Raw genomic sequence first — 19,130 nt, 5'->3', positions numbered from 1 at the left:
ATGTAGCTTCTAGCCCTATGGTATGTAGCTTTTGGCCCGATGCCATTGTATGTTACATATTTGCACCAAAGTTGCATCACATCGTATTTAATTTCCATAATTATCCTGCACTAAGCCACACATAATCTCTGATTTAAAGTCATGGGGTAGGTTTCTCACAGGACAATAAAATGTGTGTTGGCAATTTTGATGTGGGAGGGATAATTACCAAGCATGGGTTTATTGACTAATAAATATGATAAGTTAATGTGAAGACAAACATAAGTGTGGTATGTCAAATATCCATTTCACTATACATCGGAAATCTGCCTTGGTCTCTGTATAGTGTACAGGTACGTAAAAGTTAACTCATGCTTTATGAAAATAAAATGATAATGAAGTTATCTGAGAAGAAATCAGCTCAGAAACCAAAGTGTTGATAGATGGGTAGACAGGCAGTCACTCCCCACAACATAATCAATCCAATCAAAATTTTGATGAGCACTCAAGACAAATGCCTTCTTAATCACTAAAGCTTTAGATATGCTTCCAACTAACTACATGTATTTGAAATGCTGCAATAAGCTGTGGTAAAGTCTATGTTTACAGATGTAAAAGTCAGAAAAGCAACTTCATGACACACTTGGCTGTCTAGGGGCAAATTTGTGTGGACAAGCCAGTTTCCCATTTTTAAAAAAATTAAATGTTACATTTCAGGAGTATAAATCTTGACAGATATGCAAATATCAATATAGGCCAGGAAGGAAGTCTTTGCCAAAGGTCGTCTGAGAGGATAAGGAACATAGACATGAACCAGTCAGGTTCTAATGGTCAAACTGATTGGACGGCAGTAAACAAACCTAAGTGGCCTAGGTGAACTAAATGTTCAATATATATTGGAGTACTTACCCTTCGAGCTCTCTCCAGCTCCCCACAAGGCAGCCTTTTGTTGAACCCTATACCAGTAAGAGGTGTCCCAGTAGGTGGTAAGAGAATGGAGGCATCCATCATAAAGTACTCCACATTTACAGGGCGACTCTGAAGACATCAACACAAATGTTTTCTATTCAAGTCTATAGCAAATAGATTTAACAAAAACAGTAAACCATGTGTGCTAGCTAAACTTGATACATTCTCCCTCCTTCCTTCCACCTTAAGTTTGATTTACGATACTACGTACCCATAAGTTTTTTGCAGACCTAATATTCTTATATTTATTATGGCATGATTAATCTCATCGAAGTAGCTATATTAAATCTTTGTAAAAATGTCTGTGAAACATGTAGCATTTAAATACCTACTGTACAACAACTGAAGTGGCTGAAGATGTTGATTACTAAAATGTACTGTCTGAAATAATCTTGAAAACCAGTAAAATCATTTTTGAACAAGAGGCCCATGGGGCCTGTATCGCTCACCTGGTTGGATTAGACCAAATGTCGAAATAATGCTCATATTCAATTTGTTTTATTTGTAAAACTCTAACAATGCTATATATGGTTATAGTGTGGGAATCCGAACTGCTTTAAAGATTAATGAAGTCCAGACTCTCTAAGGTCTGAAAGACCTCAAGAATTGTTTATAGAACATGCATTCATCACTTTATGACTAGTAGCGATTTAAAGGAATTACCTCTATTTCACCTATTGGGCCCCGCCCCTTTGGCCCTTCGGGGGTCAGAGTCACCATTTATGCAAAATCTGTTCCCCTGTTTCTGACCAAATTGGGTTCAAATCCATTCATAACTTGATGACTAGTAGCGTTTCAAAGGAATTACCTCTATTTCCCCCACTGGGCCCCGCCTTTTTGGCGCCTTTAGGGTCAGAGTCACCGTTTTTGCAAAATCTGTTCCCCTTCCCCCAAGGATGTTTCGGACCAAATTGGGTTCAAATCCATTCATAACTTTATGACTAGTAGTAGCAATTTAGAGGAATCACTTCTATCTACCTTATTGGGCCCCACCCATTTGGCCCCTCCGGGGTCAGAGCCACCATTTATGCAAAATCTGTTCCCCTTCCCCCAAGGATGTTTCTGACCAAATTGGGTTCAAATCCATTCATAACTTGATGACTAGTAGCAATTCAAAGGAATTACCTCTACTTCCCCCACTGGGCGCCACCCTTTTGGCCCCTTTAGGGTCAGAGTCACCGTTTATGCAAAATCTGTTCCCCTTCCCCCAAGGATGTTTCTGATCAAATTGGGTTCAAATCCATTCATAACTTTATGACTAGTAGCAATTTAAAGGAATTACCTCTATTTCACCTATTGGGCCCCGCCCCTTTGGCCCCTCGGGGGTCAGAGCCACCGTTTATGCAAAATCTCTTCCCCTTCTCCCAAGGATGTTTCTGATCAAACTGGGTTCAAATCCATTCATAACTTTATGACTAGTAGAAATTTAGAGGAATTACCTCTATTTCCCCTATTGGGCCCCGCCCCTTTGGCCCCTCGGGGGTCAGAATCACCATTTATGCAAAATCGGTTCCCCTTCCCCCAAGGATGTTTCGGACCATATTGGGTTCAAATCCATTCTTAACTTTATGACTAGTAGTGATTTAAAGGAATTACCTCTATTTCCCCTATTGGGCCCCGCCCCTTTGGCCCCTCGGGGGTCAGAGCCACCATTTATGCAAACTCTCTTCCCCTTCCCCCAAGGATGTTTCTGACCAAATTCAGTTCAAATCCATTCATAACTTGATGACAAGTAGAGATTTAGAGGAATTACCTCTATTTCCCCTATTGGGCACCGCCCCTTTGGCCCCTCGGGGGTCAGAGCCACCATTTATGCAAAATCTTTTCCCTTTCCCCCAAGGATGTTTCTGACCAAATTGGGTTCAAATCCATTCATAACTTGATGACTAGTAGCGATTTAGAGGAATTACCTCTATTTCTCATATTTGGCCCCGCCCCTTTGGCCCCTTAAGGGTCAGAGTCACCATTTATGCAAAATCTGTTCCCCTTTCCCCAAGGATGTTTCTGACCAAATTGGGTTCAAATCCATTCATAACTTCATGACCAGTAGCGATTTAAAGGAATTACCTCTATTTCCCCTATTGGGCCCCGCCCCTTTGGCCCCTCAGGGGTCAGAGTCACCATTTATGCAAAATCTGTTCCCATTCTGCCAAGGATGTTTCTGGCCAAATTTGGTCAAAATCCAATAAGAACTTTTTGACTAGTAGCGATTTGAAGCAAATGTTGACGGACGGACGGACGGACGCCGCGCCATGGCATAAGCTCACCGGACCTTCGGTCCAGGTGAGCTAAAAATGGTGATAAACCTTGCTTTGTATGTGTGACACCCATTTTTGTTACTACCACAAACAGCAAGTGGCATTCATTAGCAAGTGTGAAATGTGGGCAGTGTGAAATGTGGGTTGCGTGAAATGTGGGCAGTGTGAAATGTGGCTAGTGTGAAATGTGGGTAGTGTGAAATGTGGGCAGGGTGAAATGTGGGTAGCGTGAAATGCATTTTATAAATGAAAACACTTATTGTCTCAATGAGGTAGAATCTCTTGCTGGTAGTGGCAGATATTACAACAAAGATGTTTTTTTTATCTAGGAGCATGAGATTATCTAATATTCAGTTTTGTTCCAAATATCCACATTCAGAAATGCAAGTATATCTTGGGCAAGTTGGCATTCAGCCAAAAAGATGACAAACAATGCACAGTTGAGAACTGCACTCAATTTGATTATACTAGTATACAAACACCCATCATCTGTACCCACCCGTGACTGAATATACAGAACAACCATTTGTAATGAGTACCAGGTATCTTGTTACATAGATGAAATGTTAGCTCACCATGTATTACACATGGACCAGGACTTTATTTATAACACATGGTAGAAAATCTGGCTAGATAGACATAAGATATATATTCATGTCTTTTCCCCTTTGCTGTGCTAGCGGTAGCAGAGACATATCCTGTGTACAATTTACTAAAGCTATTGATTTCTGTAAGCAATTTACCAAATGCTTAAGCGGTACAAAATGCTAATTTAAACTGATTAAATTTTACTTTGGCAAATTTTTGCTACTACTTCACGGGAAGGATGTACAGGTGAATTCACAGGGAGTTGTTGAATCCTGAGAAGTGTGCTGTACAAATCACTATTTTACAGTTATTTCTATTTCCATCTTCTGCGATACAAAAGTGAAGTATGTACTGAATCTGCCCTTTTCATCAAGATAATATTGAGTATTTTTCCAGTAAAATTAACTTCTAAGAGATGACTTTTCCTCAAATAAAAAAAAAATAAAAAATCCTCGAACGCCATATTGCCTTTTGACAGACCTCATCACCTGATGACTGAACGAACTGATCATGAAAATATCAAACTGCTTTAATGAATCAATAATGCATACCATTCACTTATATTTACATTTGCTCCGCATTATCCCGTTGACACAATGTTATGAGGCAGTTGCCACCATACGCCTATAACACCCAGTGCCTGAATATAACACCCAGTTGGTCATGTGACATTAAAAAAAGGCGGGATTTTTTTGTATGTTCAGTTTTTTTCAAAGTTGACGAAAATGGTAAGTCAATGTAAATATAAGTATTGAACAGTGGTTTTAATGTTGTTATAGTCGATATGGCAGCAAGATGTATGGTGGGCAAATGTAGCATGGAAACCATGTGGGTTCCCATGTCATTTGCCCACCATACATCTTGCTGCCATATCGACTATAACAACTTTAAAACCACTGTTCATTGCTTAAGTAAACATTTACAAATGGTATTATATGAACAAGTATTGACTGTTTTAAAATGTTTATAGCTCTCTACAACAACTCCTTTGCATCAAGCATTGCTATTTAACACTGAAATGTAATCAACACTGGTTAAACACTTGATACTTTAATATCATGCAAGTGTGTGTTATATACTAGCAAATGAATGCCTCGGATACGAAAAGGGCAGTGCAGTGTAAACACCTAGGTCTATAATGATAATGTGCTCATCAGTATTTGCAAATATTATTATTATACCTGATTTATTTTTAGCATATTAATTGTGAGGATTCGCATTTCCATACAATGTGAATGGATAGAATGAGCCCAAGTTTGTTTGGAACTTATACATCTCCACAGTCAAAGGGAAATAACTCACTTTCATTTCTCGGTATTCATCTTCAAACATATCCAGAAATATTTCTTCACCCTGTTAAAAACAATATGATCACATTATTGAAATAAATTGTGGGAATACAGACATATTTCAAGCTTAATATTTTACTTTCGTGATCAGGTCATCTAATACTGTGGAATTAGATATCTAGTCGTTGCTGTCATGGTGATACTAATGTAATGCATATTGAACAAAACATATGTCAGTCATAAACCATATTTAAGTCTATCTTACTGATCATCAAGTGCATGATAATAATAACCAGTAACTTTTTCGAAACATTGTTACAGGGACATCCATGTTCCTTGAACTTTACCAGTATAACAATCCTATCATAATCTAGTATAATGAAATGTCTTCATCTTTTTATCCAAATAGAGGGCCTAAACAGTAGAAATGTTTAGGGAGGTTGGCCTTGTTTGTAATTTTTTTCAGAAGAAAGAGTCTAATCTGTTTCAATTTCTGAGAGGGGCCTAGATTGAAAAAGTTGTGACACTGTAGAAGGAAGGGCCAACACTATTTCTGAGAGGGGCCTAGATTGAAAAAGTTGTGACACTGTAGAAGGAAGGGCCAACACTATTTCTGAGGAGATGGGCCTAGATTGAAAAAGTTGTGACACTGTAGGAGGAAGGGCCAACACTATTTCTGAGGAGATGGGCCTGAGACTGTAGAAATTATTCAGATGATGGGTCTATCTTGTTTCTGAAGAGATGGGCCGAAGATTAGAAGTTGTTCAGAGGATGGGTCTATCTTGTTAATGAGGAGAATGACCTGGACTGTAGAAGTTGTTCAGAGGATGGGTCTACCCTGTTAATGAGGAGATGGACCTGGACTGTAGAAGTTGTTCAGAGGATGGGTCTACCTTGTTAATGAGGAGATGGACCTGGACTGTAGAAGTTGTTCAGAGGATGGGTCTACCTTGTTAATGAGGAGATGGACCTGGACTGTAGAAGTTGTTCAGAGGATGGGTCTACCCTGTTAATGAGATGGGCCTGGACTGTAGAAGTTGTTCAGAGGATGGGTCTACCCTGTTAATGAGATGGGCCTGGACTGTAGAAGTTGTTCAGAGGATGGGTCTACCTTGTTAATGAGGAGATGGACCTTGACTGTAGAAGTTGTTCAGAGGATGGGTCTACCCTGTTAATGAGATGGGCCTGGACTGTAGAAGTTGTTCAGAGGATGGGTCTACCTTGTTAATGAGGAGATGGACCTGGACTGTAGAAGTTGTTCAGAGGATGGGTCTACCCTGTTAATGAGGAGATGGGCCTGGACTGTAGAAGTTGTTCAGAGGATGGGTCTACCCTGTTAATGACCTGGTCCTGGACTGTAGAAGTTGTTCAGAGGATGGGTCTACACTATTAATGAGATGGGCCTGGACTGTAGAAGTTGTTCAGATGATGGGTCTACCTTGTTAATGAGGAGATGGGCCTGAGACTGTAGAAGTTGTTCAGAGGATGGGTCTACCCTGTTAATGAGGAGATGGGCCTGGACTGTAGAAGTTGTTCAGAGGATGGGTCTACCCTGTTAATGAGGAGATGGACCTGGACTGTAGAAGTTGTTCAGAGGATGGGTCTACCCTGTTAATGAGATGGGCCTGGACTGTAGAAGTTGTTCAGATGATGGGTCTACCTTGTTAATGAGGAGATGGTCCTGGACTGTAGAAGTTGTTCAGATGATGGGTCTACCTTGTTAATAAGGAGATGGACCGGGACTGTAGAAGTTGTTCAGAGGATGGGTCTACCCTGTTAATGAGGAGATGGACCTGGACTGTAGAAGTTGTTCAGAGGATGGGTCTACCCTGTTAATGAGGAGATGGACCTGGACTGTAGAAGTAATTAAAAGGAGAAGCCTAACCTGTTTCAATTTCTGAAGAATTGGGCAAGATTGAAAAAACCCTTGAAAATAGTGGGCCACTTTGTAGATATTGCCACTGTGACATGCCTGTCAAGGTTATACCTTATAGAAGTTCCTGAGAAGCTGGGTGCTACACTCGCGGGCGGCCTCCACACAGGCGAGGTGACGGTCCTGAAGGTATGATTTGTCTGGGGTATAAACCAGCTGTTTTAATAGTTGAATCGCAAGCTCTAGGGTACACAGTCTCACTTTACTCTCTGTAAAACAACACAGTTTTCACACTTATAAAATTGATTCATTCATGTTAACTGCAAACTTTTGGAGAGAATCTGGGTTGTAAGGAATAGTTGTATGATAGCACATGATAAGGTGCGAGAGTAACATTGGTGTATAAGTTTGTACAACAAAATGTAAGAGAAATATAAGGAGTAAAGGTTTGTACAACACTGTGTTGGTGTTATACAGGTGTAAAGGTTTGTACAACACCGTGTTAGAGTTATATAGGTGTAAATGTTTGTACAACACTGTGTAGTTATACAGGTGTAAAGGTTTGTACAACACTGTGTAGAGTTATATATGTGTAAAGGTTTGTACAACACTGTGTAGAGTTATATAGGTGTAAAGATTTGTACAACACTGTGTTAGTGTTATATAGGTGTAAAGGTCTGTACAACACTGTGTAGTTATATAGGTGTAAAGGTCTGTACAACACTGTGTAGTTATATAGGTGTAAAGGTCTGTACAACACTGTGTAGTTATATAGGTGTAAAGGTCTGTACAACACTGTGTAGTTATACAGGTGTAAAAGTTTGAACACTGTGTAGAGTTATACAGGTGTAAAGGTTTGTACAACACTGTGTAGAGTTATATACGTGTAAAGGTTTGTACAACACTGTGTTAGAGTTATACAGGTGTAAAGGTTTGTACAACACTGTTAATGTTATACAGGTGTAAATGTTTGTACAACACTGTGTAGAGTTATATAGATGTAAATGTTTGTACAACACTGTGTAGAGTTATACAGGTGTAAAGGTTTGTACAACACTGTGTAGAGTTATACAGGTGTAAAGGTTTGTACAACACTGTGTAGAGTTATACAGGTGTAAAGGTTTGTACAACACTGTGTAGAGTTATACAGGTGTAAATGTTTGTACAACACTGTGTAGAGTTATACAGGTGTAAATGTTTAAATACTCACCATGCTGACATGCCAGTGTGATGATCTTGATCAATCTCTCTACCAATGCCACATTGTAATGATCCTTTGTCTACAGTGGAATATTCACATGTTAATTTAATATCTATTTGGTTTTTTCATAACTGATAATACAGAAATATACATCTTTATCAACACCAACTTCAAATAGAGATCAACAAGCAATAATGTACATGTATTTTGTGACAATCCGACAGGACATAGTTAATTGAATATAGGCAAATCTATATTAAAATTAGTCAAATAACTTTTAATGGGAATGGAATGAAATTGTTGTATGACAAGCTGACAGTACTAAGCTCATATCAGTTTGACCTTAGACTCTCTTTGCTGTTCACGGCATATCATACACAAAGTCTATACAATCCATATACATGTATTCCCAAAATACATGCATTTACAGTTAACTGAATACATGTACTCCTTTTAGTTTAGCATAAAATTCTGATGCTATGCATTTTTTATCATTGAACATTTTAAAACTAGTTTTTCTTATTTCTGAGCAATGACTTCTCTTAATAATGCCATATCATGGTTGATATTGGTGATTTTAAAAAGTGCTCTAACTGATCGAGACATAAATAAAGGGAGATAACCAAACATCAACCGAGCACTCACCTCACACTTTTCAGTTGGCATGAGAACATTATCCATCAACCCTTGATGCAGGCCTGAATACGAAACACACTATTATTGTACGATACATTTAACAACAATTTAATAGTTACAAAACTGTTCAAATTAATTTATAGTCATTTTTCAAATGCATAAGTTTTCATAAGGGCTATTTGGTTTTAATATTTGTGCAAATATCCCAAATAGAGTAGTAAGAGAAATGAAGTTAAGCACACTTAAAAAAGGCAGGAAATACAAAACAGCTTTTTTCTTCATATTAAAAGCAAAATAAGGCATAAGACTTATATGCTCATTAATTAATATAGCTTAATTTGCTTTTAAGTAAGAATCATAGATATTTTCATACATATTACTAAACAAGTGAAATAAGAGGTTATTTAGAAAGTGTATCAAATGTTATTCTAACTGGCTCCAGTTTCCCCAATGTTCTTTAATTAAGGGACACTCACTCATTTAAATATTTTTCTCGGGAAAGCTTTACAGGATTTAAGGACATCTCCTTATCTAAGATGTTTTCCTTTAATCCTTTAATCTAATAATGCTTTACTGTGGAAAATTCTAAATTAAGCAAAGGAACATTGATTAAACCTGGGGCGAGGAAGATATTATCAAATACATGTAACTAGATGTCGAAATACTGCCAGGGTACTGATATACACTCAATCACATGCTAATTTTGTAGTCAGTATAGATAAGGTGGCTTCTAATGCAGCATTACAGACAACACTGACAAGACAACAGCTATCTAGAACAGTGAACGTTGATATAATACACATATCTTTATCCAAACAGAAAAGGCATATAAGGCCAAGGAGGACACAGTGACACACATCTACAACAGTGTGACCTACAATATCAACATGTATATACTATACCCTCTGAGTAAGGCAAAGGAGAGATAAGGAAATACATTATATAGGTAATCTGTCATGCCAGCTGTCATGGCAATGTGTACATTCATTTTAATCATATGAGAAATCTGGGTTTAAATAATACAGTATAATACATTTTTATAACTGTATTTAGAATTATTGTGTTGTACTGTTATATGAGAAATTTGATTAATTGTACTGGTATTGTATAATTTTTGATCATCTTTGAGATCTAAATGACTGTATAGTAAAATTGCAATCACAGGAGAAACGTGAATTATTGTATTGTATAATTGTACATGTAATTATATGAGAAATCAGAATTATTGTATTGTATAATTATTGCATTATATTGAAATTAAATGTAATTTTATAATTAACCAGGATTATTATTTAGTAACATATAAATCACAGAGACTTCAGTAAACTTCTCCATCACAATTTTGTAATCTGCTCAATTACATAGTCTGACATAGTGATTATGATATAATTGTACATTTAGTTTTGAAATTAACATAAAACTTGCAACATAATTTAACACCATTGAATTAAAATCTGCTGCGTGCAATAACCTATATTTTGATTGGTTATTCTCTGCATTATCGCACTATACTTATCTACAGTACTAGTGAACAACAGTGTACTGCAATCGACTTTGGGTATCTGATAAATGAATGTAACTATGAGAGTTGCGAAAACTTTGGAGGTCTAGGTAACTCATGCATAGCCACATAACTTAAAGCGTGCTGTACTTACAAATTGTGTACTATATACTGGCTGGAGGTTCTGCCTCGGCGTGACTACAAATTACCATGTAAGCGTGCTGTATGTATAAGCTGTGTGCTATATACAGATTGGAGGTTCTGCCTCTGTGTGACCACAAATTACCATGTAAGCGTGCTGTATGCTATGTACAGACTGGAGGTTCTGACCACAAATTACCATGTAAGCGTGTTGTATGTATGAGCTATGTGCTATGTACAGACTGGAGGTTCTGACCACAAATTACCATGTAAGCGTGCTGTATGCTATGTACAGACTGGAGGTTCTGACCACAAATTACCATGTAAGCGTGCTGTATGCTATGTACGGATTGGAGGTTCTGCCTCTGTGTGACCACAAATTACCATGTAAGCGTGCTGTATGAATGAGCTATGTGCTATGTACAAACTGGAGGTTCTGACCACAAATTACCTTGTAAGCGTGCTGTATGTATAAAAGCATGCTGTATGTATATTAAGTAGTAGTACATACAAGTTGGATTATAACTTACCATCATTGTGTCCCATAGCATATAAGAGACAAAGGCCAAACAGTGCCTCATAATCATTCTCCGTACACTCCAGTGCATTAAAGATGGATTCCAAATATGGTCTGAAAAAAAAAAAAAAAATTATCAAAGCTATTTTGTAACCACTTAAACATAATTTTCCTCATTACTTAAGGATGTGAAACACAGCCTTACAGTTGTAAAGTGATGATCAAATAAACAATAACTTAACCCTAATTAGTAAGTAACCCCCTGTGACAGACATTACCCTACATGCTTGGTAACCACATGAAACATTTTTACTGAAATAATTTTATCATACAACTGGCCTGTTCTACTATATAATATATCATGTCATAAATTTTTTTGAGACTCATGTGCAATAACTCTTTTACGATATCATGAAGAATTAATGAAGTGACACGACTTTCTCTGTAGGAAAAACATACAACAGTTGAAATTTGTCCATCTTATAAAGATATTAATCTGAGAGATTGCACTTATATTTTCATAAATATGAGTTATGTGATAAATAGAATCTTATATATGTACTCATGGCTATGTCATAGGGAATTTATCAAACTCACTCAATAAATTCCATATGACAATGCGATATCCGACATGTTCCACCTAATTATATATTCACTAACGATAAATAGATTCCTTATCTATATTTTACCTATTATTAAGAGAAAATGCAGCTTGTCTCTGTTCTATTGAGACAGAGGATGGCAGTTCCATGCGCTGTGTTCGGCTTAATGAGCTGAGAAGTTTTTCTTCATCTGTTGAGTTCTGGTTTGGACTCGACAAATCATTGTCTCCAGACACTACTTCACTGGCTGGGCTGGCTACTTGCTCTGAAAATAAGTAGAGAAGCCTTAGTTATTTAACATAAATAACGTCATCGCGCCTGGTGAGTTATAGACGAGACGATGAGATGTGTCAAACAAATCAGGTCAAATAATTGGACTTCTGTTGAAAAAAAATAGTTTCAGAATATATCGTTCATAGAAGAAGACAGAAATAGGAATATTTCACAGCAAATATTAGAACTGAAGGAAACTTCTCAGAGATTACATTTGAAGGAAATATTCACATATTGAGTAGCACTGTTCCTTTGATACATATAACATCGTTTTTGAATATATACAAACAATAAATAAATAACTGTGTCACCTGTTTCAGAGGAGGAGGTTTCCTCTGTGACATTTGTTGTACTGGGTGTGGCTTCCTTGGTGAAGAATGTGGAATTTCCTTCCTGTATTTTAGGACTCTGCTCCTCAGATGGGTGAATGAAAGATCGCACACCATGAGAGCCAAAAGTCTTCTCCAATGTTTCTTCTGGAGCAGTGAATGCTCTCACACGCTGTATACCAATAAATAGCAAAAGGTGAAATATTTAAAATCAGGTACTAATGGAATGTTTTAAACAAGCAAATAATAATTATCAAACTGCAAGACATGCAAGTTGATCTCACACATTTCAAGATCATTAATGTGTTGTAGTGCATCTCTGAGAACATGATTGAAAACAATTAGGTTACATACAATTTTCATATAATTGAAAGATTGATTTTTGATTCTTTAATTCAAAATTCAAAGCAGCAAAAATGTTTTATTGTATCTTTCTATGTGTTTTGTTTTGTTTTTCTTTCTCGATATTTGACACATCTTAAATAGCATGATTTGCAAAGTCGGAAACATTTTCCAATCAGTTAACATTCACACAATAATCCTTAATGTGACTGGTATATAACACATTGTGTAGCTATACTGGAGGACTGGACAAAGGGACTACTTACACTTGTTGGCATTTCTTCAGATGACTCAAGTCGTAGTATATCTACATCTCCTTGGAAAATGATTTCTGCCAGCTGTCTCACCAGTGGTGAATAACTGACGATCAGAAACACCTATCAACAGAAAAGGTCAAGGTTACTGATGATCAGGGACACCTAGCAACAGAAAAGGTCAAGGTTACTGATGATCAGGGACACCTAGCAACAGAAAAGGTCAAGGTTACTGATGATCAGGGACACCTAGCAACAGAAAAGGTCAAGGTTACTGATGATCAGGGACACCTAGCAACAGAAAAGGTCAAGGTAACAGATGATCAGGGACACCTAGCAACAGAAAAGGTCAAGGTAACATACTATCAGGGACACCTAGCAACAGAAAAGGTCAAGGTAACAGATGATCAGGGACACCTAGCAACAGAAAAGGTCAAGGTAACATATGATCAGGGACACCTAGCAACAGAAAAGGTCAAGGTAACAGATGATCAGGGACACCTAGCAACAGAAAAGGTCAAGGTAACAGATGATCAGGGACACCTAGCAACAGAAAAGGTCAAGGTTACTGATGATCAGAAACACCTAGCAACAGAAAAGGTCAAGGTAACAGATGATCAGGGACACCTAGCAACAGAAAAGGTCAAGGTTACTGATGATCAGGGACACCTAGCAACAGAAAAGGTCAAGGTTACTGATGATCAGGGACACCTAGCAACATAAAACGTCAAATTAACAGTGAACTTTCTAAACAACCCTAGCAATTTTCAGCTCAATGAAGATGTTTAAAATGTGTTTTTCAACATATATCTGTCACGGTGGCCATCTTGGATTTCAAACTGACTTGAAATATAACAACAACATTTGGTCAGGACCATCTCAGGATCATTTCAGGTAAGATAAAGCTAAATATCACTGGTGGAACTTGAGAGGACGTTTCAAATGTGAATGCACATGAGGACGGATGAAGTACGATTGCTATAGGTTATCCTGATCCTTTGATATGACCTAAATATTAAGATTTTTCATCTATAAAAACTCCCTGTGATAATGTTGATCAGTGAAGTCAATCAGGTAGTCATTATATCGGTTTTACATTGTTGACAAGCAGTAAGCACATAATTAAAGTTTTACTTAATTTGGTTTTATTTCTTTTCAAATGGCGATATAAGTAAAGTCTTACCTGGGACAGCAGGAACAGGGACACTACAGAGGTTACATGCTTTCTCTCACGCTGTAACACAAACAATTCTCCTTATAACCCAGTCATTTACCCAGACATGCAGGAATATAGGATTGTCATTGAGTTTTGTACTTAATAACCAGGTGGTCTGTAATTAGGGCTATTCCAGTAAAATATTATCTATGCAATTCAGATTTATCAAACAGGAACTATCGAAAAAAAGTAATTAAATCTAAATGGCACCATATCATAGCTGCCATTTTTAGCACTGACCACTCAAAAAATTTCCTTATTTAGTTTCATGAGTCCTCCCATTTGATAAATATTTTAATGGGATAGCCTTTAAAAAAGTTAACACATATATGATAATATTATCAAAATTCTCTGGTTTTCTATAAGTATAAGAATTTTAAACTTTTTTTCTTTTTCCAAAAATTCTCTTGGTTATATTGTACATCACTTAAAATATGAGTCATCTTTACTGTTTATTGCAAGGTCTATATGTACATTTTTACCAAACTGCAAAGGAAGGACACTGAACAAAAACAAATTATATAGTAGGTATTTTTTGGCCCTGGGTAAATATCTTGCCTTGTAACTGGTTGTTATTGATTTAGAACTTTATACAGTACTTTATTTCTTATATATAATACAAGTATTATTCCAGCTATTTACTTTAAAGCTGATGACAAATGAGGACAAACAACCAGTGGTATTACCTTTCTATCGGAATGTTTCTTCCTCATGGTCAGGGAGTACACATAGAGAGGAATAAGAAGTCGGTTCAGGAGCTGGTCAGTCAACACATCATTCAGAGAGTCAATCTGGATATTTAGGATGTCGTTCATGTAATGCAAGTGGTCTAAGTGTTCAGCCACCAGGTCCGACAACCAGTTACGACTTTGATGTCTACAAAATAATAATCACAATGAATATGACGTCTTGTGTTGGTGCTAAGTGTTAATCTGCCTTCTTGAAACAAGGGTCAAATTCTGTCCCTCAACCAAGACAAAGTCTAGAATATTGGTACTCACTGCTCTATGATTGACTTTCAGCTTCAAGGTTGAGAGTAACTTTAAAGTTAGTAAGTATAGACATCACACCTACCCTGCATCGTTGCGTACACAGCTGTCTAGATCAAGTATATGCATTCCTATGAACCAGACAAGATTGGAGAAGTATGGGGCTGCTGTCCGATCCTTTATATATCTTAACATGGCATTGTCTTGGACTGAAATAGATCAATAATTATTCATTTTCCCTCTCATCATACCATTCACAAATATTTAGAAATTAAATTCAATGCCCCTTCTCATATTGAGCTCCTAACTGTGGATTTGAAAAATTTACCCTGCAATAAATTGCACTCATTAATCATTAAAGAAAATCTGCACAATTTCGAATTTTCTTTTCATTGTTAAAGGAATGTTGTTGTTCAACAAAAACAAAAAAAAAACAAACAAAAAACATGTTGTGCTGCTTACAATGTGTACAATTAACATTTTTGATGGATCAACAATCACTTCTGAATATTTTTTTCATCAGGTCTATAACACAATGTTTTATTTTACGGTTTAATGTCTGTATAAGTCAATATAATAGCTTTCCAGTATACATACCTCTGAACACATTTAACGTAATGGTTCTCACAGCTATTCTCACCATGGTCTCCGAGTGATTAAAAAACTTGATGGCTTCAGTATACAGGGCAAAATCATTGGTGTGCTTCAGAAGGAAAGAGGAACAATTCAGAACATTATCATATACAATTAACCACTGAATGGACTACCTTGGTAAGTTGAATGGACTACCTTGGTAAGTCTTATGTTTTTACCTGACTTTCAAAATGGTGTAATAATTTGGACAACATTAGCTATCATTTTATAAGGGGGAATACATCAGTCACTATGCCAAACTATACTTGAATTATGATCAATTGGCTATGGAACCAAAGTTTGAATCCTACAACTGGTATATTTTTAAAAAGACAACAATATCCGTTACTAAGAATAATAATTCTGAAGACATCATTGAATTTTTCAATATCTTATCATCTTGAACACATGGAATTCGACATTTGTATTGAGTGTTCCTATAAGTAGAAATATCTTCTTTTATCACACTTACCTCATTGTAAAAGAAATGAATTGTGTGACGATTCAACTTCAAAGACAAGGTTTTCAGGAAAGAGATATAATAAGCCATCACCTGAAACAAAATGTTTCATTCATGATAGGTTTCTGACTGAATAATTGTGATGAATTATCCATTATTTATTTCAAAGGAAAAATATTTTGTATGCATACATATTATGGAACCCAAATCATTTATACAATAGAGGATAATGAACCACTCATCAAAATATTATTGGTGCATTGATATTTGACTCTAAAATTCTCTCTATCTTACACTGAGTATTGTTGCATTCAAAAATTCTTTCTATAAAAGAATTCAAAGCACTATTTTTTTAACAAACATACCTCTTCATCTGAGAAATCAAATCTATGGACTATGATGGCATTGATATGATTGTTTGACAATAGGTAATCTGTAAAATGAAAAGAAAAAATCATATTGTACATGTATTATCAAGATTGTATTAAGAATTGGCTCATCATTATATATATATACTATACATGTATTTTATCCTTAGAGAATTAAAGACATGTTCCTCTGATAATAAAAATGGATTGTTGATGTAGGAAGTTTTGTATGACAATGGTATTACTCAGATTTAGAAAGCAATGTTGATTAGGAGCTCACATATTATGGTCATCAATCTTAAAATGTTACCACTATATATACATCTCTACATCCTAAATACATGATATAAGACACATCCTTACACAGGGATGTTTCGTTGCTTATGTTTTCAAACAGGATGTTCAGGGTCTGTAGAAGCTGTACACATATAAATCTTCCTGATTTCTGTCGCAGATATCGCAGGAAAAATGATAGCATGTTCTTTTCCAAGAAAAAACTGAAAATCAAAAATGAGTTTGTAAAAGCAAGTGGTTTTTTTTCAAATACGCATTTATATATAATTATTCTATCATATAGGAAGCAAAAAAATTTAAACTTTTAAGCAGTTTTAAGCAATTTCTTTAAAAACAATTCCTTAATTTCACACAAATGAAAGTTTAAACAAGGTTATATATATAGGTACCACATACTGTAATACAGTCTTGCTGTAAATACCTGACAAGTTGTTAAAGTTTCCACATTTGTTTATTAACGACTTACTCAAATACACTGCTGTCATTCTGATCACCCCAAATAAGGATTTCTGAAATGGACCTCAGTGTCTCAACCAGCAAACTTCTATTGTGTTCATGTACAATTTGGTTCTTCAGCAACAAATTGTACAAATACCTGGGAAAAAAAATAGCCATTCTGTTAATATCAATGTTTGTCACAATCAATGTCACCAGGTTTAATTTTGTGTTGGGTACTGTATACATTTTCATTTTAAATGGTTTGAATTCCATATGTACAGTCTGAATGGACTTCATGGAAGTCTTTTTTGATGTTTTATGCTTAAAAAGGCTAAAGTGATCAATGGCTTCAATTAACTTTAACACAAACACTGGTCAATCTACTATTATATTGCATATTTAAATTGAATCATAATCATACTCTAGGAGATACTTTAAAGACAACAATTTTCTGAAAAATAAATTAGTATAACATTAAAGATTTCCAAATCACAAAATAATGACAGTATTGGTTTAACATGGTTTGCATTCTAATAGTAGATAACAAAGGTCATACGGAGACAGGAAAACTAGTATGTGTTTACACCTAAATATATATGTGCAATAAACAGTCAATATCTTATTATATTTCATGTTGATTCCAGGTGAGAAAAAAACACACAAGAACAAATAAGATGCAATTCTATACAATCCATACATGGCTTATTAGTCAAGAAAATAAACATTAGTAAGATCACGATCTCTTGGTTGGACTGAAAGCTGGACTGAATGGGTAAGATGACATACGGTAGAGATAAAACCGGAAAAGTTCATTGTTCTACAGTGAAAATTAATCAAGTATAGGATACAGAGACAGTACAACTCCTGTCTCCAGCACATGTAGATCAGCTAACCAAGCTAAGGCACATTTACAGCCTGATTTTAAATGTCCTTCATATCAACAGCATTTGTAGCTGGTAAGAGATTTGGTTATCTCCCCTGTACAATTAATGGCCATTGAATCAAAATTTTCCTAACCAGTCAACCAGTAACTCATAACAAATGCTGAATGTTTTCTCAAGCTCTGAATGAAAGTTACCAGACGGGAAAATATATCAACCATGTTGCTCGGCTGTACTTCAAAGTAATTGTGTAATATACCATTATATGTATACAGACATTTTTTCTGATTTTTAAAGAAGCCATTGCAAAATGTTCTGAAAATGACAAAATTTACCAAAAAAACTGACTATAAATTTAAGGACACAGCATTTAACATATTACAAGTATACCATACAAGACATTAGATCAGTGTAAACTGAAACATATTATGCTGTTTCAACAATCAATTCAATGCAAGTTTGAAGAAAATTTATCGAAGAACTGATGGGCTTTTGAATACATATATGGTCAGTTCCTCAAGTTTATCCTTTCAACAAAGATTAAATGATGGACTAGATTGAAATCCTCTTGTATGGCATGCCAATGTTTGGGATCCCTTTGATTTTCAGACTGTTCTGACTGGTGTATGTTTTTTTTAATATTATAACCTCACCAACAAAGTGAGTGCAAAATATTACTTTGGCTAATTATAAGTAAGCAACTGCAGGCAATTAAAAACTTTCATGTTTACTTTCACAAAATTTGCGATTTCAAGAGATTTCTGAATACCTACCATTCACAAATCAACAATAAACAAGATTTTGCATGAAAAATTGTTTGCATGACATAACTATAATTACACGACATTGATCCAAATGTTGCCAGTATAAAGTCCACCATAATCACAGGATTATCTTGACAGTAGTTGTCTGACAAATTATTTCTTGCATTCTTATTTATGTAAAAATACCACATCCTGCTGAAGAAATTAAACTAATCAACATGTTTCAATCACTTCTACAGACGGAGAGAAAAGGAGAAACAGCTGTTACCCTTACCTACAAATTCCAGTACAGAAGACAAGACATCAACTTTTATTTACATATACACTGCAGTCCT

The 19,130-nt window shown here is 35.9% G+C and overlaps 1 protein-coding gene across 2 annotated transcripts in view; it reads right to left on the bottom strand.

Moving 5' to 3' along the window:
* Nucleotides 1-19,130, bottom strand: part of LOC117335282 (protein CLEC16A-like) — a 58,074-nt gene that overhangs the window by 36,436 nt on the left and 2,508 nt on the right. The window contains exons 2-19 of one of the 2 annotated variants that reach the window (XM_033895259.1): nucleotides 17,179-17,307; nucleotides 16,782-16,915; nucleotides 16,416-16,483; nucleotides 16,063-16,143; nucleotides 15,555-15,660; nucleotides 15,043-15,166; nucleotides 14,655-14,844; nucleotides 13,936-13,986; nucleotides 12,765-12,875; nucleotides 12,139-12,328; nucleotides 11,642-11,819; nucleotides 10,966-11,066; nucleotides 9,696-9,698; nucleotides 8,803-8,855; nucleotides 8,167-8,236; nucleotides 7,071-7,225; nucleotides 5,097-5,147; nucleotides 889-1,017 (exon numbers count right to left, since the gene is read on the bottom strand). In XM_033895259.1, the coding sequence (XP_033751150.1) occupies nucleotides 889-1,017; nucleotides 5,097-5,147; nucleotides 7,071-7,225; nucleotides 8,167-8,236; nucleotides 8,803-8,855; nucleotides 9,696-9,698; nucleotides 10,966-11,066; nucleotides 11,642-11,819; nucleotides 12,139-12,328; nucleotides 12,765-12,875; nucleotides 13,936-13,986; nucleotides 14,655-14,844; nucleotides 15,043-15,166; nucleotides 15,555-15,660; nucleotides 16,063-16,143; nucleotides 16,416-16,483; nucleotides 16,782-16,915; nucleotides 17,179-17,307 (1,924 nt within the window). The remainder of the gene's footprint in view (nucleotides 1-888; nucleotides 1,018-5,096; nucleotides 5,148-7,070; nucleotides 7,226-8,166; nucleotides 8,237-8,802; nucleotides 8,856-9,695; nucleotides 9,699-10,965; nucleotides 11,067-11,641; nucleotides 11,820-12,138; nucleotides 12,329-12,764; nucleotides 12,876-13,935; nucleotides 13,987-14,654; nucleotides 14,845-15,042; nucleotides 15,167-15,554; nucleotides 15,661-16,062; nucleotides 16,144-16,415; nucleotides 16,484-16,781; nucleotides 16,916-17,178; nucleotides 17,308-19,130) is intronic. The other variant, XM_033895260.1, reaches the window with a different exon arrangement.

Source organism: Pecten maximus, chromosome 1, assembly GCF_902652985.1.
Source record: "Pecten maximus chromosome 1, xPecMax1.1, whole genome shotgun sequence".
Lineage (NCBI taxonomy): Eukaryota > Metazoa > Mollusca > Bivalvia > Pectinida > Pectinidae > Pecten > Pecten maximus.
The sequence above is the reverse complement of the archived record's forward strand: the minus strand, read 5'-3'. Positions and strand labels throughout refer to the sequence as shown.